This window comes from Amphibalanus amphitrite, unplaced genomic scaffold (assembly GCF_019059575.1).
Source record: "Amphibalanus amphitrite isolate SeventyFive unplaced genomic scaffold, NRLGWU_Aamphi_draft 000047F_arrow, whole genome shotgun sequence".
In the NCBI taxonomy this organism is placed as follows: domain Eukaryota; kingdom Metazoa; phylum Arthropoda; class Thecostraca; order Balanomorpha; family Balanidae; genus Amphibalanus; species Amphibalanus amphitrite.
The window spans coordinates 1,038,074-1,059,475 of NW_024881543.1; the positions used below are offsets into that span (position 1 = coordinate 1,038,074).

At 57.2% G+C, this 21,402-nt stretch overlaps 3 protein-coding genes across 4 annotated transcripts; 2 read left to right on the forward strand and 1 right to left on the reverse strand.

Annotated features, from left to right (window-relative positions):
- Positions 1 to 79: 79 nt before the first annotated feature.
- LOC122377581 (choline transporter-like protein 4) lies at positions 80 to 3,741 on the forward strand. 2 transcript variants are annotated; one of them, XM_043357775.1, is made up of 3 exons: positions 108 to 1,067; positions 1,415 to 1,629; positions 1,660 to 3,741. In XM_043357775.1, the coding sequence occupies exons 1-3, from the start codon at positions 291 to 293 to the stop codon at positions 3,056 to 3,058; spliced, it is 2,391 nt and encodes a 796-aa protein (XP_043213710.1). In that variant the 5' UTR covers positions 108 to 290; the 3' UTR covers positions 3,059 to 3,741. The 2 variants fall into 2 exon arrangements, with proteins under 2 accessions (XP_043213711.1, XP_043213710.1); XM_043357776.1 differs by having other exon boundaries at positions 80 to 1,067; positions 1,415 to 3,741.
- LOC122377579 (RING finger protein nhl-1-like) lies at positions 3,705 to 20,987 on the reverse strand. The gene is made up of 11 exons (XM_043357773.1): positions 20,759 to 20,987; positions 13,341 to 13,500; positions 12,322 to 12,480; positions 9,265 to 12,069; positions 6,479 to 6,651; positions 5,992 to 6,228; positions 5,508 to 5,667; positions 5,067 to 5,284; positions 4,600 to 4,733; positions 4,290 to 4,371; positions 3,705 to 3,995 (listed from the first exon to the last, which is right to left on the reverse strand). Exons 2-10 carry the CDS (start codon positions 13,473 to 13,475, stop codon positions 4,292 to 4,294), a joined length of 4,101 nt encoding a protein of 1,366 aa, XP_043213708.1. The 5' UTR covers positions 13,476 to 13,500; positions 20,759 to 20,987; the 3' UTR covers positions 3,705 to 3,995; positions 4,290 to 4,291.
- LOC122377580 (alanine--tRNA ligase, mitochondrial-like) lies at positions 15,986 to 19,265 on the forward strand. The gene has a single exon (XM_043357774.1). The coding sequence runs from the start codon at positions 16,081 to 16,083 to the stop codon at positions 18,997 to 18,999; it is 2,919 nt and encodes a 972-aa protein (XP_043213709.1). The 5' UTR covers positions 15,986 to 16,080; the 3' UTR covers positions 19,000 to 19,265.
- Positions 20,988 to 21,402: the final 415 nt, after the last annotated feature.

The following is a 21,402-nucleotide window of genomic DNA, read 5'->3' on the forward strand; positions in this document are numbered from 1 at the left end:
AGGCGATGCTGTGAGATATACGATAGTGACTGCAGGTTCACTGACAACCATCGCACGAGCTGGGCCAGTAAAAATCAACCCACTGACCGCCGTGACCTCTATTTGCTGAGAATCAGGGTATGTCGGGAATGGCATAGGCGATTTATTCCTACTCAAAATTATCCGTTCAGTGTCTTATGAGATCTTCCTTTGGGAATAATCGAACATGATTCGTTTTACTCTTGCATCACGCTCTCCGGAAGCATTTAGATTTGAGTGTGAGCGCTGACTGTCCGTCCAAGCCCACCATCATGGCTGTAGAATCTCCCATCTCTCGCCGACGAAGCTGCACGGACATCCCGTGTCTGGTTTTGTTCGCTGGATTCTTGGTTGGCTGGGTGGTAGTTGCCGGTATCGCTATGTCGCAAGGCTCCATTAAGCGCTTTGCCATGCCGTCTGATAGCAACGGCGACATTTGCGGCGTGGACAAAGGCGTCGAGAAGAAGCCCAACCTTATCTTCTTTGACCTGACAAAGTGCGCGCATTCGTCAGCGGTCATCTTCGGGTGCGCAACTCCCCAGATGTGCGTCAAGGAGTGCCCGGATTCGTACTTTTTCGGCGCCGTTCCGGCGATGCTTGCCGGCGCCGATTTCGACGGCAGGGTGACCGACCACCTGAAGGCCAAACTGCGCTACTGCCTGCCGGGTGTGAACCGCACGAGCCTGACGTACGGCCGGCTGGTGGACGGCTACCACTGCGCGCCCTGGTACGTGCGCTCGAGGCCGGTGGCCGGCCGCTGTCTGCCGGCCGACATCGAGCAGGCGGTGGGCCACCTGCAGCAGCTGTCCAGTCAGATGAACCAGCGGCTGGCCGGCACCGAGGCGCGCCTGCTCAGTCAGCGGATCCAGCTGATGGCGCCGCTGGCCGCGAACGTCACCAGTGACAACAGCACGGCCGAGCCGGGCCCCGCCCCCAGCACCAACGGCACGGTGGGCACCGACACCAACACCACCCAGCCGGTGAACGTCACCCTGCCGGAGTCGCCCGAGACCAGCGAGGGAGACTCCATCACCAAACGCGTGCTGAAGGTGAGCAATGATGGACTCAATATTTCAACATGGGAGATTCATCGGTCAGATATGTAGGTCAGTTTCTTGGCAATTGAGTTTTTCTTTTTCATTGTAAAGCATGTGTAAGTGCTGGGTGTGTGATTGATGCACTGAGAATCACTGTAAAGTGTAAATTGAGATTATCTAAGGCCCACATCCCCATTTGAGCACACTTCTCTGGCCAAATTAAGATTCGATGTCAGTAGTATTGCGCGCGTGATCGCTCCAGCTCTGGATAGATGTGACATCTCACTGACATCTCACTGTAGTGGTCTGCAGCTGATGCGTCCCCCGGTGAGCTGACCCCTCCCCTCGGTCCCCGGCAGGCTGCCTCCGAGGCTGTCCGTCAGATGCGCTTCATCGGCGTCCACCTGGCGGGCCTGACGTGCGTCAGCCTGGTGACGCCGCTGGTGCTGGCGCTGCTGGTGGTGCTGCTGCTGCGCTGCTTCATCGGCCCGATCGTGGTGCTAGTGCTGGCGGCGGTGGCGGTGCTGCTGGCGGCCGCCTCGGCGATCTGCGCGCACCAGTACACCGAGCTGCGCGCCGCGCCGCCGGCCGGCAACGACACGGCCGCCGCGCCGCCGGCCGGCAACGACACGGCCGCCGCGCCGCCGGACGGCAAGGAGGTGCCGCTGCAGGAGGACCCGAGCCTGTGGCTCGGTCTGTCGGTGGCCGCCGGCTGTCTGCTGGTGCTGCACCTGGTGTTGGTGCTGGCGTTGCGCCGCCGCCTGGTGCTGGCAGTGGCCATCCTGGAGCAGTGCAGCGCCGCCATCGGCGACATGCTGACGGTGCTGCTGGTGCCGGTGCTGAGTTTCGCGCTGCAGCTGCTCGTCTGCCTGCTGTTCGTGCTGGTGTTGGTGTTCCTGATGGGCAGCCCGCACCGCTGGCGCGTGTTTGGCGAGTGCGACCAGTGCGACCGGTACGCCACCGGCGACATCTGCTTCCCGGGCGAGTTCGCCGCCCGCTGCGGCGAGGTCTGCCCCAACGCCACCTGCTCCAGCACACAGAACCTGCGACTGTACGCCTACAACGCCTTCGCACTGATCTGGGGCGTCTGCTTCGTGGCAGCCATCAACCAGATTGTCGTGGCCATAGCCTTTTCGACGTGGTACTTCAGCACCAGTAAGAGCTTTAGTCTGGTACTACCCCTGCGGGCCTATGTGCTGGCGTTGATCTTTCACAGTGGCACGGCTGCCTTCGGCTCACTACTCATCTCCATAGTGAAAGTCTGCCGCGCGGCCCTCACCTGGCTCAAATCCCGTCTGGAGAAGCGCGGCGGCCGTCTGGCCGGCTGTCTGGTCTCCTGCTGCCAGTGCTGCTTCTGGTGTGTGGAGAACGTCATCCAGTTCATCAACCGGCGCGCCTACATCGTCACGGCGCTGGAGAGCGTGGGTCTGTGCGCGGCCGGCCAGCGCGGCCTGGCCGTGGTGATGCGCAACCTGGCGCGTGTGGCGGTGGCCGACTCGGTGACGGCGCTGGTACTGTGGCTCAGCCGGCTGCTGGTGGTGGCCGCCAGCGTGCTGCTCGTGCACTGGATCATGGAGGCGGCGCTCAGCGAGCCCGTGCCCTGGCTGCTGCCGGCCGTCTTCAGCGGACTCATCGCCTACGCCGTGGCCGGCACAGCATTCTCCGTGTTCGCCATGGGCGTCGACACGATATTCTACTGCGCCATGGTGGATTTGGACGAGAACGACGGCAGTGCGGCGCGGCCGTACGCCATGTCTCGCTCGCTGGCCAAGGCGCTGGGGGTGTCGGGCGCTCCGCCGCCGACTCCCGGCGCCGGGGAGCCGCCTCAGGGACCGGTGACCGGTCCTCCGCCGGGCCTCCAGCCGTACCGCCCGCCCTCCGACTTCTGGTCGCAGCCCAAGCAGCAGCCGCAGGCGCCCGGACAGTTTATCCACCCGGGGGAGGTAGAGAGGCCGTTCACACCGGCCACGCCGCTGCCCTCGATCCCCCGCAGCGGCCGCTGACCGGCCCTCAGCGGCGACCGGCTCTCTATGGGAACAGACCTCGGGATGTGGCGACAAGGTAACGACGGTCAGAACGGGTGATCTACAGTGGCTCTCTGGGCAGCCAGAGAAAATGCAACATTAGAGCCCCGATGGGTCAACGGCAGGGATCCAACGAAAACGTAAAAACATACGTTTTCAGCGAACGATTTACTACAATTTCCTGACGCCTTGACGTCTTTACGACGGGAGGGTATGGCAAAGTGGTTTGAGCTTTTGCCGATCAACACCTACTCTGGAGTGAGACTCCGGGGCATCGAGGGGGTTGTTTCTAGTCCTTTGTCCAAAGCATAACAGAAAATCGTCTTATCAAATATATGTTTAAAGCAAAAAGTATGTCGTGTTCATTACTGATATAGCTAAAAGCCAGCCAATGCTGGGTCCATGGCGAAGTACCTCCAATACCGCCCGGGCAGCTTTTGTGTGGCATTGGTGATTATCTGTGTTAGGAGACTGTGAAATGGATAAACGGACGTTTGTAACCGTCTGGCATCGCGTCCTAATTGGGTCGTGGCCCTGGGGCGTCGGGGACCGCGGCCCTGCTGAAACTATTGCATGGGATGTCTGTGACCGTCAGATGGATATGAACAAATGTTAAATGAAATACTTTTTGAGTTAATGTCATATATTTATCAATAACACTTTCATTTGAACGAACTGCATACAGATCACCAGTGGTTAAACAAAGCTCGCTTGCCGCTGTCCCGTCGTGGCTATCACTGTTACACCTCTGCCGTCGCACTTTAACCGAATCCGTATTATATAACGTTGCGACCGCGGTACACGAGTTTCTGACTAGTGGCTCAGCGGCTGGCGGAGTCAGCGCGGCGCCTACTCGGTAGCGGTTAACTTGGCGGCGCTTCTGGCGACTAGGGAGACCGACGAGAACAACAGCGCGCTGGAAACAAAGACGCGGTGTCAGTGAACAGATAAGGAGACAGATAAGGAGACGACTTAACGTACAGGAGGTGTGTGTACTGAGGGGCCTCTGCTCATCCGCCTATCCTGCTTCGGGAACATAGCCACGCATTGCATCATGAGAAATTCGCTTTAAACCCTTTTATTACCTCTTAATTATTTGCATCACAAATATCTCCCTGAGCGTTGATTACGAAAACTTCGAAAACTAAACAGACCTTACCACTGCAATGTTTCGTTACGAACGAACGAACGCCGCCAGTGTAATTATTACCTTTAGAACACCTGCACGCGATGGTTCTCGCGGTCACAGACCAGAATATTGCCGTTCGTCATCACCGCCACGCCTTCCAGGCCTGAAACACCACACCGGAAACACCGAGAGGTCAACAAAAGAATGACGATAACGTTACGCTGCACGTGACACAAAACTGCCTGACTGTGCTGATCGCCGTGGACATCCGTGATCGCAAACGCTAGTTAACTCCAACGCTAGCTGAAAAAGCTACCACCTGAAAGTGAAGTCGTACACAGAAGCTCGGCAATTGTAAGTCTCTCTCACACTAACTAGATCATTAGCTCACCTTTGAACTCTCCGTCCTGGCTGCCCCAGGAGCCGAACGCCTTGAGGAACGTGCCGTCCGGCTCGAACACCTGGATCCGGTTGTTGCCAGAGTCGCCGACGATGATGTAGCCCTGGTCGTCGACGGCCACACCCCTGGCGGTCGGAAAAAACATCAGCATCATCCGTGCCCGTATCATGGGACACCATCAGAGGTGGATCGTGGGTGGAAACCGATTCAGCAAACCCTCCAAAAGCCCTTGGAGCGTGATTTTGCAACTATTTTACAACCATACAATCGGCCACAACTTTTATTGATCATGAATTGACATGCGATATCTATCATACAAAAGACGCACAGCTACATGCACGTTTGATCGTTATCACAAAAAAAAAACATTCCAGCTTCCTCTAACCCTCTCATTCCAGTATGTAAACCCTCACCCGTGCACAGCCTACCCCGTGTCACCCGCCCGTGCTGTATCTCACCTGGGGAACTTGAACTTGCCCTCCTCTCCGCCCTCGCCGCCGAAGGTGTTGAGACACTTTCCGTTGACGTCGAACACCTGAACACGGTGGTTGTTGCTGTCGGTGACCACCACACGGTTGGTGGCGCTGACGGCGATGTAGTGCGGGTGCGCCAGCTGGCCGGGCGTGTGACCCTCCGAGCCGATGGCGCCCACGAACGTGCCGTCCGACTGGAAGACCTGGAAGAGAGGGCGGGAGTTAGGAGGGAGTTAGGAGGGAGATAGACGGGAGAAACTGTTAGTGGCGGTACTCGCTAAAAGAACCACAACTCCAGGATTTCGTACGATCATCCCACGGAGCCATCCGCGTTGTTGTGGGTGAGGAGTGAAGGGAGACATAACGTCACAGAGGACAGTGGACGTTATCTGGACTCAATGATTCTCCCGATCTATCCGTACCTACCTGGACGCGGTGGTTCTCCTTGTCGCAGACGTAGATGAAGCCGAGCGCGTCCGTGGTCACTCCCCACGGGTAGTTGAAGCGGCCCTCCATGGTGCCGTTCTGGCCGAACGAGCGCAGGAACCGGCCAGACGGGTCGAATATCTGGATACGGTGATTGTACCTATGGACAGAACGGTCAGTAGTAAGATGAGTTTGTGTAATTAGTTTAAGTAGGTGGTCAGTTTATCCACTTTGACTTTGGCCATAAGATTAAGCGGATAGCCGGGTTGCAATACACTGAGAATGAGGTCATGTATAAACTAAAAGTAAAAAGAACATGATGCAATGACATAGCACGGTGCAAATCGTAATCGGTTGACATTGCCTGAATAATTGTCTGGAGAAAACAGTAACAACTGTCTACGTGAAACACAAACTTTCTTTTGCCAATGATGCTGCATCCTACTTAGAGAACTCAACGCTGTGGTGAGTGCTCCTTGCTGACCTGTCGGAGATGATGAACTGTCCGATCCGGTTGACTGACACGCCGGCCAGACAGTCGAACTCGGCCTCCCCGTTACCGTACTGGCCAAACTCCTTGACGAAGGTGCCCTGCTGGTCGAACACCTGCACGCGGTGGTTGCTGCTGTCGGCCACGACGATCGAGTTGTCGGGCCCGACGGCGATACCGCGGGGCCAGGTGAAGCAGCCAGGACCGCCGCCGCGGGAGCCGAGTTTGAACCTGAAACGGCGCCTGGAGCTCAGCACAACAGGGGAGGCGCGATAGTTCGCGCTGCTTCATGAGACAAAGGCTTTCAAAAGGTTACTGACTTTGTGCAAAGAGCTACGAATACCAAGCTACCTGATGCAGCAGCATATGTTGTGCAAGGCCGAATCTCTAACACTAAACAAGTAACATGCTCTGTGCTATCCACATCGTTTGCTGATCCATACACGCGTTTTTACGAGTCCCTGGAATACGCGTTCCTTACTTGAGGCGTCCCTTCTGAAGGTACTGGGAGCGGGGTCCGAGCAGCGGGCTGCCCGCGAAGATGGGCGACGTCGGCGGAGACTGGCAGGTAGTGGTTCGGTCGGTGTTGATGTCGCCGTACAGCTGGCCCACCGGCAGGCTGACCAGGTGGGAGGACTTGCTGCGAGGAATCACCTGGGGGTGCCAGCGGTACAGTCACAGAACGGACAGAGTCGGTACTCCAATATAGAGATCGGGCGAGACGGGTCGTGAGCTGGCGGATGGGCGCTTAGCTAGGTTCAAGATAGTTTACCTTGGACCTTTGGCCTTGATTCTACCACTAACCGTGATTATAGTTTGGCTCCCTAAGCGGGTTGGCGGCGAATCGATAAATGTACACCCCTTTCAGCAAAAATGGACCTGCGACTGCTGAGGGTTGTGGATGTTTACTACATTCGGCATTCAAACGTCCAATCTAAAGATCTGACTCTAAAGCCTGTCAACTTTTTTCAGAACAAATGGAAATAGGTTTAGGTATTTACCCGTTTTATGAAAATGTAGGTAAGTGCATCCCTGAATATCACACCTTACACGCAGTGTCAGTAATTCACGCAGGTGAAACTTCTATACACAGTAGCTCGTTTCCCAGGTCGCATGACATAATTAATATTACGGTCGGATAGCGTTTGAAGCTTGCCGAAATCAGATTACGTGATTCCTATGATTTTATGTCGCCTCACAATTCACCGAAGGTCAACCTTCCCGAAGCCGTCAGTACGTTGTTCCAGACCTCGGTTATATGCAATCCCGGTCCCGACGGAAAAATAGGCGGTGCAGAGAAGTCACTAGACGTGACTTATGAATGACAAATCACTCAATAGCCAAAGAACCGTGCTGCCCATACAGTGCAGAATGTGCTGTGGAAGTTAGAACGGCAAAAGGTAAATATATACAATGGCTGTGTGTAATTAATAAAGTACATGGAAACGGCCCGAACGGAACGGTATTATACGGTAAGGTATTGAGTCATTCCGATACCAGCAACAAGAGAAAGGAGGCGTCTAACATATCTGCTAGCATACAGATCGAGTAAAAATATGCTTCGAAGTTCGCCGTTGTATATCTTCGAAGTAGGTAAAAGCTTGAAAGTTCAACACTCCTCCACCATATGTATCGGTCGGTTCTGACTGACCGTAAACAGGCATTTTTATTTACAATAATAAATCCACACAAAAAAATCGCTCTGTCCACAGATTCACTTCTGTGCACATTTTTAAAAACTCATTGAAACCTTTCCAATGTCCAGCATGCGGGTGAGCTAATCAGAAGCGCCCTGGCCAAATGGCAGGGTATTCGTCTCCCCTGTAGCGAGGAGACGGGTCAGCCCGCCGCCCGGCAACCCGGCAGCCGAGCCAAGCCATGCGGTCAGGTTAGCTACAGAGCACGCTACCAGCCTCGCTCGCGCGGGCACTCACTTGCTGCAACCGTGAGGTGCGACCGGGATCCACTGAGATCTAGCCAAAGATGCGGTAATGATTTAGGGAGTGACGGGCGGCAGCGGTCCGGCGAGGCGGCGTACGCGGGCGACAGGGCAGCGAGCTAATGTTACTGGCGCACCCACCAGGGCCGATCCTGAAACCGCCGGACGGGGCTGAGCGGACTCACGCTGTGGGTCAATGCTGCGGCACTGACGCTATTAATGGGGGAAGACTACCGACGCCTAAGTAGCTACATGTCAAAGAGCTGAGCATACCTTAGCGCAGGTATGCCTCCTGATGTGGCGTCTATTTCACTACTAACGTGCAGCGTCAGCGATCTATAGCTTGGGTAACTAGTAGCTACAGAGGGAAGCAAGTTACTAGCCTCATCCGTTCTACCTATCGTCAGAACTCGTCCGTCACCATCCTTCAATTTTGATCACATTTCCCGGTATATACGAGTAGGTCACCCCACCAGACGTCAAGAACACCGGCGAAGGGCAGCTCCAGGAAGCATGGCCCTTCGGGGTGACCGTTTGAGCGCCTGGGTGGCCCGTCTCTTGGCTGCCTCTCAACGGGACCGGCATTGGCTCAGAAGCCAAAATAGTATTGATGCGTCATATTTCAAATATCGTCTGACGGTGGGCGCTGCTCGACTAAGCTGATCCCGGACACTAGATTTAAAAGCGGCTTAGCGGGCATTTCACGGGACAGCAGAGGGGTGGAGAGTTAAGATAACTATATCGGACGTTTACGAAAAAAGGGCACTTAAAGCTTCACTAATGCGCATGCATTTGGGTCATCTATCTTATTAGAGGCCTAGGAGCCAAATAATCTTGACAGTGTTTGGACGTCATCAAGATAGAGTCTGGAGGAATATTTTTTATTTCAAGTTTTTAATATTTTAGAGTCAGATCTAGATAAACAGTGATACGTGTTTTCAAACAAAAAGTTCACTACGTAACTGGAAAACATCCGTCTCTCATTTTGCCGTCAAATGTCTGCATTGTAACTCACATTCGCCGCAAGTACAGCGTATTTCTAGTCACATTAAAAGGAAAACTAACGAAGGATGACCTACTGGAGATATCAAACGGTTGTAACATTTCATAAAGCTTAACTTTATTCCGCAAACTTTTATAGACTTGCTGTTTGAGCATGACAGATGATCACATTTACTATTTTAGCATAACTTTAAGGATATTCATAGTGCCAATTTAGACGTTCCCGTTGTAACTATCATGGGTACATGACGTAACGGGCACGTCCAAATTAGCACTATAAGCAGCGCACGGCCTCGTCACGGTCAGGCCGGGGCGCCGCGACTCACCTTGCTCGTTTCCTTGCCGGGGTCCCTGCTGTTCTTGTAGCCGTACTTGTTTTTCAGGTACTGCGCCCAGCTGCTCAGCGCCTCGTTCCGTGATCCCGTGGCCGAGTCGCCGGCCGGCTCTCCGTCTGTGCCGCTGTCACCGCTGGTCTGTCGCGCCACGGCCGGACTGCCGCGTGAGCCGCGCTCCTGCTCGTCACCCTGCTCCGAAGAGCTCCCGCTGCGGGCAAGCCAAGATCGGCGCTCCTGGGCGGACGCATATCTGGACGTGCCGTCAGTTCGGCTGCCGCCCGCGGCGGCGGCGGCCGGGCCAGAGGAGGCCGAGTCGCCCGACGGGCGAGTCGCCTCCTCCGGCGCGTCTAGCGCAGCGGAGCTCTTACTCCGGTTTAAAAAACGCGACGTGTATGAGGAATAGCGTGGCGATGCGGCGGACGAGTAGTCCAAATCGCTGCTGGTGGGCCGCTGGGACGCCGGTCGGCTGAACTTGGCCGCGTAGGCCGCGTAGTTGTTTTCCACCTGGTGCGTGCGCGGCGGCGTGTCGGCGGCAGAGGAGGTGCGCGCCCGCGTCAGCGCGCTGCTCTGTCCGCCGCCATAGTCCCCGTAGCGTGTCTCGTGCGGCGTCGGCTCCGCGTCGCTGCCGTAGCGGCTCGAGTAGCGACTGGTCGCCGAGCTGGGGTCGCCGTACGAGCGCCTGCCGGCGACCGAGGGAGAACTGACTGAGGTAGCGGTCACCGAGTCAACGGTGTTTCTGCGGGCGCCGGCTCCGCGAGCGGACTGAGACGTGACGCCGGGGCGCGCCGCGACTGAATCAACAGCACGAGGTGCCGGCTTTGCCTCCGACTCCGACTCCGACTCGGACTCTGAATCTGAGTCGGACGAGGTATCCGTATCAGAGTCCGTTTCCGAGTCAGATCCGCTGCTGGTCTCCGCTTCTCCCTGCTCGTCAGCCTTGGGTGTGCTGGCGCGGCCCAGGAAGCGACTCTGGAAGCGCGGCCGGCCGGTGGCGGCGCCGGACGGGGTGGCGGGAGGCGAGGTGACCACGGGCTCCGGCGCTGCGGGGGGCGCCGGCTGGGCCGCTGCTGCCGGGGTCGGCGGCTGAGAGGGCCGGGCCGGGGTGCTCGGCTCCTCTGCCGACTCAGACGACTGAGATTCAGAGCTCTGTGACACTGATGGACGTCTGGCCGGCGGTGCAGTCCGACGCGGCGGCTGTTCGGTAACCGCTGGAGTATCTTGGGCGGCCGGGGCGGCGGCGGGCGCCGGGGCGGACCGACGACTGCTCGGAGTCTCGAACGGCTCGTTAATCCAGTCCGCGATACCGCTGCGGCTGTTGTCCGCGGACTGACCGCCGGCCCGGCTGGTGCGCCGCCGAGATTCGTCCGCCTCGCTGCTCGGCTCCTCTCGTCCAGCGGCTGGTCGGGCTGATGGCGGGGCGGCCGGTGTGACCTGGGACGTGCGCCGCTCCGCAGAAGGCTGCGCTGTCCTGGTGGGTGTGCTCTCTGCTGTCGCGGCGGCGGCAGTGGCCCCAGTAGCACCTCGCTGGCATCGCGCGTCAGCCTCCTGGTTCATCTTCTTGATTTTAGCGATTTCGTCATCCTCACTCTTCTGTCGACGCCAGGGAGCCGGAGAGGGCGCCGGAGCGGGCGCTGGTTTTGGAGCTGGGGCTTCTTTCTTTGGCTCTTCCTTTTTCTTCTTTGGTCTTTCGGCCTCCACAACCTTCTGAATGACTTTGGGTACGTCGAGAATACGAGCAATGCCACTAATGGGACCCTTTGTCGCATCGTCAGTGTCGAGGACCTTCTCTCGCTCCTTTTTCTTCTCCTTCGATGCATCGGCCTGTGCCGCGTACGGCTCGGGCCGGTAGCTCTCCATGTCATCGTCGGCATCCAGGTGGCGCCGGGTGAACCGGGACCGGTACTTGTGGCGCCGCTCACTGGGGGCGTCGTACGAGAGGTCGTCGCCGAGCAGGCCGGCGTCGCTGGCCTTCCGCTCGGGCCGCTCGCCGAACCGGCGCCGGCTGACGGGCGACGAGCGTCCCGACTCGTCTCCGTAGCCGTACCCGCGCTCCTCCTGGTGGCGTAGCGCCGCCACCAGCCGGTGGTCCGACTTGCTGCGCATCAGACCGGGCCCGCCCGGTCCGGGGGCCATCAGCGCCGGGAATCCCCCGCCGCCGCCGAAACCCTGACTCGAGCCGTCGGTGATGGCCGGCTGCTTGCTGGCCCCGATGTTGAGCTCACCAAAGTGCTCCAGAGTCCGGCTGAGGGAGCCGGGGTCCTGGGCGGCCGAGAACCGCACCGGACGCCGCGCGTCGCCGCCCGTCGGCATCTCGTGCTCAAAGTTGCGGATGAACTCGACCGTTTTGAGGAAGATATCCTTGGCATCCGTCAGCTCGGCATCATCCCACTCGATCTGATCGTTGAGATGTTTCTCTGCCAGCTCAGAGTTACTCTCTATGTTGCCAATCTCCTGCTCTAGATTACTCTTCAGTGTATTGAGATTCCGTACTTCATTAGCCATGTGCGAGTCGACCTCCGCCTTCAGATACTCGGTGCGATCCTGGATGGCCTTGATGAGCCGCTGACCGATGTTTTCCACCTCCTCTCGGACGGCCACGCAGTTCTGCTGCACCGTGCTGGCGTTCTTGTCAATGGCGTCGTAGATGTCCTGCAGTCGGTGCAGGCCGCGCCGCACCTGGCCGTTGATGCGAGTCAGCTCCCGCTTCAGAACGTCAACGTGCGCCGACTTGCATTCCGCGCATATCTTCTTGTCGCAGTGAGCGCAGGGTTGCAAATATTCCTTCTCGTTGCACACCTGCACAGGAAGAGCCAGACAACGGTAAATTAAAAAGAACAGGGCAAAGATAAGATGAAAGGCGGCAGCTCATTCGCTGGCGTAAATACATCAGTGCAATAAAGACTCTGTCCTATACGGGTCATTTATGGAAGTCGATCATTAGGAATAAACGGGCGGTTTGTACCAAAAAAAAAAAAAACAATTCACCGAAGGTACGCACTTTTATGACAGATAGGTAGGTAGGTAGGTAGGTATATTACGCAGACTGACCTGACATCGTTCCATGACCTGGCCCTTTGTCGGGTCGGGCAGTTCACCCGATATCTCCGAGTGCATGTCGATAAATCTCTGCATCGTCACATTGCTCGGGAACTCCTGGATTCCCTTGTACGGAATCCGGTGTTCCGCTCGGCATTCTGGACATTTGACCTGAAAATAAACGATAAACGTTCAATGAGTACAGATTCGAGCATCCTATCCTTCAGACTGTAAGGCTCTTTCCACGAAGAAGTCGTACCTCCGTGTCCTTCGAAATGGGACAAGGGGACAAGAAGGGAACGAAGGAGGTTTGATGGCGTGATGCAATCCAGCCTTCTCTGATATGAACAAAGAAAACGGAAAGAAACGTGAGCCGATTTCGACAAACGGGACTCGGTAACTGAAAAGGGTATCAATACGCATCTGAAATAAATGTGCGTACACAGTTCCTTGTTTCCTGATGTAACTAGCACAGCGAGTTCCGGTTTCCCGCTAATCTACCGACACGTGTCGTGACCGGGCCGGCCGGGGGTCAGGCGTCTGGGGCTCCTGCCAAGCCCGCCTCGGGGCGCTGTGTCGGTGCCAACCAGGTCGGCGCTGCGGACAGCCGGCACGGCACGGCGCGTGGACAGCCCGCCCCACACCGGCATCGAACGAACGCCAGCCGCTGGCCACCAGAGTAGTTCAGTAGGTCAGACTAAACATGACGTCATGGGTGCCACACAGATGTCATTGTATTTATGAGTCGTATTTTGTCCCAGAATTTCACTTCGTTAACCGGGGACTCCATGAGGTCAAGTCAGCATTCCAAGTCTCTGAAATATAATGAATAATGGATCAAGCTACATCCGTTCACACCGATACTCGTAGCCTTCCGTGAGATAGTCGGTCACTTAGCGAACATGACAAAGGCTCTGTCTCGCGGGGACGGAACATGACTCACGGGATAAAATAACTCCATCGATACGGCAATGGTGGCGGCTGGCGGCGACATATCTTCCCATCTGCAGAGAGCCCTGAACCTGCCTTACCTGACGTTTGACGTAGTCGATGAGCCCCTCCATGCACGGCTCCATGCAGAACGTGTGCTGACATGGCAGCAGTTTCGGGTTACGATATCGGTCCAGACAGATGCAGCACGTCAGAAGAGACTCGAACGACTCCATCTTGTCTTCTGAAGGGTTTCCTGATCTGTAACAAAGGACACGATGATGTGAGTCAAAAACGGATGCCGGAAGGTCACCCAAGGTCAGTAGGGGTCACCAGTTGACTGGTTATTTTACCTTCTACGCTTCTACGTTAAAAATGGGGTTTCATTGGTTCCCTTTCCTGGAAAGGTCAGAGCAACACGCTCGTTTTACCGCGAAACTCTATCTCAATTGTAGGCTGAAACGCTGCGGGGCCGCACCGATCAGTGAGGGTGCCCGGGCAAAGCATCTATGTACAGGTCTCGCGAGATTAAGCGGTAGGTTTTGCACTTTTACATTTCCGGTTATATCTCAGAAACTAATCGATCTACGATGAAGCCATTTTACACGATCATGGCCGGCTTGTTACCCAACAAGTCGATCGCATCTTCAACACTTAAAAGCTTAAGACGACGAAGATATAGCCTGAAGTACACTAAATTTTCTAGGTGCAAAACCTACCGCTAAAACCCGCGAGACCTGTACCTACCTACCGCGAAAGTCCCAAAACACTATCAGCTTTATTAGCTTATTGCAATCCCTCAAACTCTTAGTCTCTTTGTCTCCCCTGTCTTCCATCCATTGGCGGGCTAATGGCCAGCACCTCACTGGTCATAGTACTCCGATGAGCAACGAGTTAAAATGCCAGACGTATTCTGGCAGACGTTTAAACGGTGGAAGTCACCGGCCAGCTCACCCAATGGCCAGAAGCTCCCAGTGAACAGCTCAGCTACCCCCTGAGTCACCGCGCAGGCGCACTGTGCAGAGACCGGAGGGGTTGGCGAGCCAGCGCCGGTACTGCCCGCTTCCCGTTCCAGATGGTTCGCCCAGCGCGATGCCAGCCGTGTGGGTGAGCCTGCGTCATCGGATGACGTCATATGCCAGCACGGGGCCGAGACCCGACACCTCGGCTGGTTTAGGTCGACGGCTATTTCGAGCGTCATGGTCCGATGCGCTTCCTCCGGGCGATTTTGTTTACACGCAGTGTTTGTGACAACCATGAAACGGAGCCAGCAGGAAGACGTCGTTTGCGACAGCCTCGCGTGGGTCACGGTCTGGCGACTGTCCCAGTAGTGACGAGGCCGAAGGGCGGAGGTAAGGCCCTTTATACCGGCGGAGGCCTGTCTCGAGTACTGCCAGAAACCAGCCCTGACCCTTTTGAAGGGGATCGAACTGCCGAGCGGAGTGGCCTATATGAGTGCGGCTATAACGGCTAACAGTGTCTACGCCCTACCGATTAAAACGGCCGTTTACAATGGCCACATACTAACTATCACCAGGGCGGAAATGCGGCTACCTACAAGTTAAAACGGCGCCATCGACAAATGTCCACAGATTATAATTTCGGTCGTCGCCGACAATGCCGATTGTCAACAGATTACAACGAAACGGACAATACAGCTATCGACGCTCAAAAGCTAGACATGGCGAGGGTCGACACTGGCGACAGTGATGCTGATTCGCCGATCATGTCGACACGACGATAAACGCGATCGACAGGTGCAGAGTCTCAGTCAGGATAAAATTTCGGAGGGGGCATGAAGTGGTGAGGGCGCCAATTTCGGACCAGGAGGGCGCCCTGCCCCCCCCCCCCCACCTGGCTGCGCCCATGGACAGATGATAATCGTTGGTCGGCAGAATAAAACGGCAGCCCATAATATCGACGGGGACAGAGAATAACGGCTGACAAGACAATCTCACCATCAGTGGTTATTTGCGAATGCGAAAGGGTATATGGGGTATTATTGAGTGAAAGGTAGGACGAACTGGTAGGAATTTCTAGTATAACTACTAGAAAATCTACTATATGTAGCTAGCAAAAAAAGTTCAAACTAAAATATGGCAGCACTGTCGTGACGCGCACGTGACATTCATTTCCTCATTCATTCATCCAATCATTCATCTTAATCTTTCTTTCATTCATTTCGACGATTCCAGGATTCGAACTTGCGACCCTCGGATCCGTAGTCCGATGCGCTACCGACTGCACTACAGAGGAACGCGCGCCGCGACCGGATAGGCGAGTCGCGGGTGAGCTGGCGTGCAGAGAAATCTTTACCTTGTACGCGGTAGAAGATCAGCTGGGTTTCGTGAAAAATGGTAGAGGAATTGCCGAAAGAAAATTCGTCGATCTATCATCTGAGACTAAGAGCCATCAATTTCTTCAAATGTTGGCGGAGATATCGTTCACCGAAAACAGGCCATTTAACATGTAAACCCTATGGGCTGGTAGGAAATGTGTACGCCATGGAGTAGCAGTGCTACCAACTAACTTCGGCGGGAGCCGATTTGCGATGCATATCGCTCTACGACCATTATACATATTGACCGCCTTTTCACGATGCTAGAAACGATCGCAATCGCCAGCTTTTTATCTTTCTGTTCAGTGTTGTGTCCCCCATGTTGTGTGGTGCTGGGCGCGCCTCTGCGTGTCTGAGTGGCCTTGAGGCGCCGCCGCGCCGGCGCGACGGGCGGGGGAATACAGTCGGATAACAGCGTCCGAGGCGTGTGGAACTGTGGAGCGGTGTGTGGTGCGGGCCGGGCGAAGCCGAACCCACGGCCGGAATCAGTGAGAGACGCTGACATGGTGGCAGCGGTGGGATGCTTGCACCGGAGCTGGACACGGGTTTTGCACCAGCTGGTCTTCACCCGGCCCCGGTCAAGATTGCACTCAATGCCTGCAGCTGAGATTCGCCAGGCTTTCATTGAATACTTTAAGGAGAGGAACCACAAGTTTATTCGATCAAGCCCTGTGATACCAAGGAAAGACAAAACGTTAGCATTTGTTAACGCAGGAATGAATCAGTTTAAGCCGATTTTCACGGGCGAGGAGGCGGCCCGCTGGCCGCGCGCTGTCAACTCTCAGAAATGTGTACGGGTGGGCGGCAAGCACAATGACCTGTCGGACGTCGGTCTCGACGGCTACCATCACACCTTCTTCGAGATGCTGGGCAGCTGGAGTTTCGGCGACTACTTCAAGCGCGAGGCGTGCCAAATGGCCTGGCGTCTGCTGACTGAGGGGTACGGCATCAGCCCGCAGCATCTGTACGTCACCTACTTCGCCGGCGACCCGGCGCTCGGACTGCCTCCCGATCACGAGTGCAGAGACATCTGGCGACAGATCGGCGTGCCGGCCGAGCGCCTGCTGCCGTTTCGTGAGGCGAACTTTTGGGAGATGGGCCCGGTGGGCCCCTGCGGTCCGTGCACGGAGCTGCACTACGACCACCTGCAGCGGCCCGGCGGCGCCGCCCACCGCGTCAACGCCGGACACAGCGACGTCACCGAACTGTGGAACCTGGTCTTCATCCAGCACCAGCGCCACGAGGACGGCTCTCTGACGTCGCTGCCGGAGCAGCACGTGGACACGGGGATGGGGCTGGAGCGGCTGGCGGCCGTACTGCAGGGGGTGCCCGACAACTACGGCACCGACCTGTTCACGCCGCTCTTCAGCGACATCTATCAGACGAGTGGCGCGCCGGCCTACGGCGGTCGATACGGCGCCGCCGACAGGACCGGCCTGGACACCGCCTACCGCACGCTGGCCGACCACGCGCGCATGGTGACCGTCACGTTGGCAGACGGCGCAGTGCCGCCAGACAATCACAAGCTGCGCCGGGTTCTGCGGCGCGCGCTGCACCTCTGCGAGAACGCGTTTCACGCGCCTCGACTGCTCTCCGTGCTGTCCGACCGGGTAGCTGACATGCTGGGGCCCGCTTTCCCCGAGTTCCATCTCCAGATCAACAATATTAAGGCGGCGCTGGCGGCCGAGCGTGAGTCCTGGCTGGCCTCTGTGTCGGCGGCGGCTGGCGAGCGCCGCCGCTGCGCCGCCGAGCTGCCCGAGCTGCTGCAGCTCAGCGTCGGGCCCGCAGAGTGTCTCCAACTGGTGGACGGACTGCGCGAGCTGCGGCGCGCGCTGCCGGCCGGCGAGCGCCGCCTGGACGGCCGGCTGGCGCTGCGGCTGCACACCCAGCACGGCATGTCGGAGGAGGTGCTCCAGGAGGTGGCGCTGGTGCGGGGCCTCCAGCTGGACGTGGAGGCGTTCCAGGCGTGTCTGGCTGAAGTTCGCGCCGACAGTCGTCAGGCAGCGCCGGTCAGCCGGCACCTGGAGGACGCGCTGCTGCTGCGCCGGCTCGGCCTACCATCTACGGACGACGCAGCCAAGTACGAGTACACGCGCCGTGCGTCCGGCGAGTACGAGCTGCCCTCGGTCACGGCCCGTGTGCTGGCCGTGCTGTGCGATGGCGGCCGCGCGGCCGCCGCCGCCGCCGGCCAGCGCTGCTCCGTGGTGCTCGACCGCACCTGCTTCTACCCGGAGGGCGGCGGCCAGGCCGGCGACCGCGGCGTGCTGCGCTGGCCGGGCGGCGAGCTCAGTGTGACCGACACCCAGCGCTGCCGGGACTATACGCTGCACGAGGGCACCGTGACGGCCGGCCGGCTGGCCGACGGCCAGGAGGTGCGCTGCGAGCTGGACGCCGACTGGCGACTGGGCTGTATGCGCCACCACACGGCCACGCACCTGCTGCTGGCTGCGCTGCGGCACGTGCTGACCGCCACTGCGCAGACGGCCAGCGCGTCGGACGGCCGCCGTCTGCGGCTGGAGGTGACCAGCTACCAGGGCGCCATCACCGCCCAACAGATCAGCGAGTGCGAGCGTCTGGTGCAGGAGTGGACGGCGGCGGCGCTGCCCATCTCTGTGAGCTCGGAGCCGCTGGAGACGGCGCTGCGCCGGCCCCAGCTGAGCCTGCTGGCCGGCGAGGTGTACCCGGACCCGGTGCGGCTGGTCAGCGTGCCGGGCGTCTCGTGCGAGCCGTGCTGCGGCACCCACCTGCTCAGCACGGCCGACCTGGCGGCGTTCCGGGTCACCTCTCAGCGCGCCGCCGGCCTGGGCGTGCGAGTGCTGCGCGCCGTGGCCGGCCCGGCCGCGCAGCAGGCCCAGCGGGCGGGGGCGCGCGCACTGCATGCCGTCGAGCGTCTGGTGGCCGGCCAGATGTCGGCCGCCGAGGCGCGCCCACTGGCCGAGGAGGCGCCCTACCGCGAGAAGATGGCTCTGCTCGGCGCGCTGGACACACTGTCGGATGCCGGCAAGGCCCAGCAGAAGGAGCAGGACGTCGCCCTGATGGAGCGGCAGCTGGCGGCGCTGGAGCGCGCTGAGACGGCCGGCCGGTTCGTCGTTCACCACTTTGCGGGCCGGCGGCCGTACGCAGTGCCGGCCATGCGGCTGTTGAAGCGGCGTCGACTGCCCACTGCCATCGTCTACCAAAGTCGCGGCGTGCTGTCCGTGCGGTGCGCCGTGCCGGCTGGCGCGCAGGAGGGCGGCGCGGGCGCGCTGTCGGCCGCCGACTGGCTGGCCGACCTCACCGGCCACGTGCAATGCCAGTGGGTGCCGGTGCCGGAGCCGGCGCGCATGGCCGGCCTGGATGTCACCAGTCGACTCTCCCGCGACGACGAGACGCAGCTGGCCGAGCTGCTGGTGCAGCTGCTCCGACAGCGGGCGGCCCGCTGAGACCCAGCACCACAGCTCGTACTGCGCAGCTGGCCGAGCTGCTGGTGCAGCTGCTCCGACAGCGGGCGGCCCGCTGAGACCCAGCACCACAGCTCGTACTGCGCAGCTAGCTCTCCCATTTGCGTGACTGCAATGCAACCAGCGACAGGAGCCCGTCATGGCCACACTGACAGCAGCCTCTCTGGGCCAGGCTATGTATTGTGTCAGATTCAGGATGGCGTGGAAGTGTGCTCGCATACGGCGGTAGCAAATATAACTGATCTCATAGAAAATAGACGATTTTTGAGCTTGAAGTCTATAGTTTCATTCAGGGCATCAGACGATTTTACAAATAGCTCGTGGGAGATGAGTTCACATGGTGCTGCGACTTGGAGCCAGAGTTCTTTTGAAAAAAAAAAACGAACTATAGTTTTGACCTGCATCGATAAATTTACTGGCTTTCTTACGTATTACCCATTAGGATCCGGAACTGCTGATAACATTACGGACATTCAGTCCTCCCCAGCGTATCGAAACGAATGCTGGTTGGTGCTAATATGAAAAGCGAGAAGGTGGCAGAATTGTGCAGGTTTTGGGGTGTAGGTAGGAGACGCGCTACTGGATCGCACCACGAGGCTATCGGGAAGTTGGAAAGGCGTCACAGAGATATAAAGCGTAGGGTTCGAAGTTCGAACTTTATCGTCATCTTATGATTCTGACTGGGCAGCACATTTACCAGCTGTTTTTTTTTTCTTTGAATAATGAGGTGTCGTCGTTTCATGGATTTTCCCCATATTTTTTGTATTTTATGCGACATGTGAATTCTCCTGTTTCCAAGCTTATATCTCTGCGCACGTACCCAAATATTCGGAGGATTACATTCACGAGAAAATGCGTATGGTGGCTGGCACGCTCAGAGCTGCCCATGAAACGTTACGTGACAGCCAACTTGTCCAGAAGCGGGCGTATGATTTGAGGCATAGGGTATGGGAGCCCACTTATAAACCAGGTGGCCAAGTCTGGATACGGAACTTTGATGAGCGTTAGGGCTGCAGAATAGTGAGAGACGCTGACACCTATGCCGTGGAGGTCTAGTTAGCTATTCTGAGGTACAAAAGTTCGAGTTGTAGAAAAGTCTAGATCGCAGCTTCCGAAATACTAATCACCGAGGATCGGAATATATGTAGGGTACATAACCGAACGTTTTATTGAAAACGTTTCTTTATCCGCGGACGGACGACGGTATAAGTCAATCGTAACCGCCGTCAGAGTGATCATTAAAAACGTGCGGAGCGATAATTAGTCCATGAAAAGCTCGGAAAACGAATCAACGCATCTACGCCATAAACGTTAACATAGAATAAAGTCATTCGAAAGAACGCTTAAAGTCTACTGAATGCAAATTATAATGATGAAAGAAAATCGAAGCCTCATAATAATGAATGTAGGTATTCTAAATTATGACCGAGAATAAAGAGATAACAGTTTCAGGCATAGTCCATGAGGAGATCTGATGATGGGCTTATATGTCTGAAACTGTAGTCTCTTTTTTTTTCTCGGTCATAATTTAGAATACATTCATTATTATGAGGCCTTCGGTTTTCTTTCATCATTATACTTACCATCATGAGCCTCAAACAAGCGCTTTCTCATAGGTATGAATGCAACTTGGTGATATTTCTTACAACAGTTTATTGCAAGGTCAGTGATATTTATTACAAGTTACAACAGTTTAGCAAGGTCAAAATCTCCACCATTATGGACGATACCTGGGTCTTACCGGTGTTAGTAATATCCTGTAGCGTTGTCGGTAGTCACCTTCCCACACTTCAACAGGCAGAGTGTGGCCGTTTAGATCGCGCCACTGCCAGGCAGGGCCGCCCGGAGCCGTCCACTGCCAGGCGGGCACTCTGGTGGGTGTCTCGGTCGTCTATACCACTGTCCGGCGGGTCTGCGGTGGCAGGCAGTGTGTGTGTGTCACTGAGAGCAGGCGCCGACTGCGTGCCGACCGGCGGGAGCTGATCACCACCGGCTCCGGGAGCGAGACTAAATTTAACCCGCCGCCACGTCGGCCGCCGCCCCGGCTGTGCCGTGTTCCCGGCTACCTCCGGGTCGGCGCGGCGGCTACTGCAGCTACCTCAGTCGTAACTGCTGTATTACCTTCTAGTGGCTACATCAGCGGGGTGGCTACTGGCTACCTCAGCCTGCCGTGTTACCTGCTAGTGGCTACATCAGCTGGGTGGCTACTGGCTACCTCAGCCTGCCGTATTACCTGCTGGTGGCTACATCAGCTGGGTGGCTACCGCCGGGCAGCTGCCGTGCTACCGGCTACCACATCCGGGCCGGCGTGGTGGCTACCCCGCCGTGTTACCGGCTACCTCAGCTGGGCCGGAGCGGGCCAGCGGCGGCTTTAGCGGGGTGGCT

Coding starts and splice junctions, on each gene's coding strand:
- LOC122377581 (XM_043357776.1), top strand. CDS start 291: ATGGCTGTAGAATCTCCCATCTCTCGCCGACGAAGCTGCACGGACATC. Junction 1,068..1,414: donor TCACCAAACGCGTGCTGAAG/GTGAGCAATGAT, acceptor GGTCCCCGGCAG/GCTGCCTCCGAGGCTGTCCG.
- LOC122377579 (XM_043357773.1), bottom strand. CDS start 13,475: ATGGAGTCGTTCGAGTCTCTTCTGACGTGCTGCATCTGTCTGGACCGA. Junction 12,481..13,340: donor TCGACTACGTCAAACGTCAG/GTAAGGCAGGTT, acceptor GTTTATTTTCAG/GTCAAATGTCCAGAATGCCG. Junction 6,652..9,264: donor CCGGCAAGGAAACGAGCAAG/GTGAGTCGCGGC, acceptor TGGCACCCCCAG/GTGATTCCTCGCAGCAAGTC.
- LOC122377580 (XM_043357774.1), top strand. CDS start 16,081: ATGGTGGCAGCGGTGGGATGCTTGCACCGGAGCTGGACACGGGTTTTG.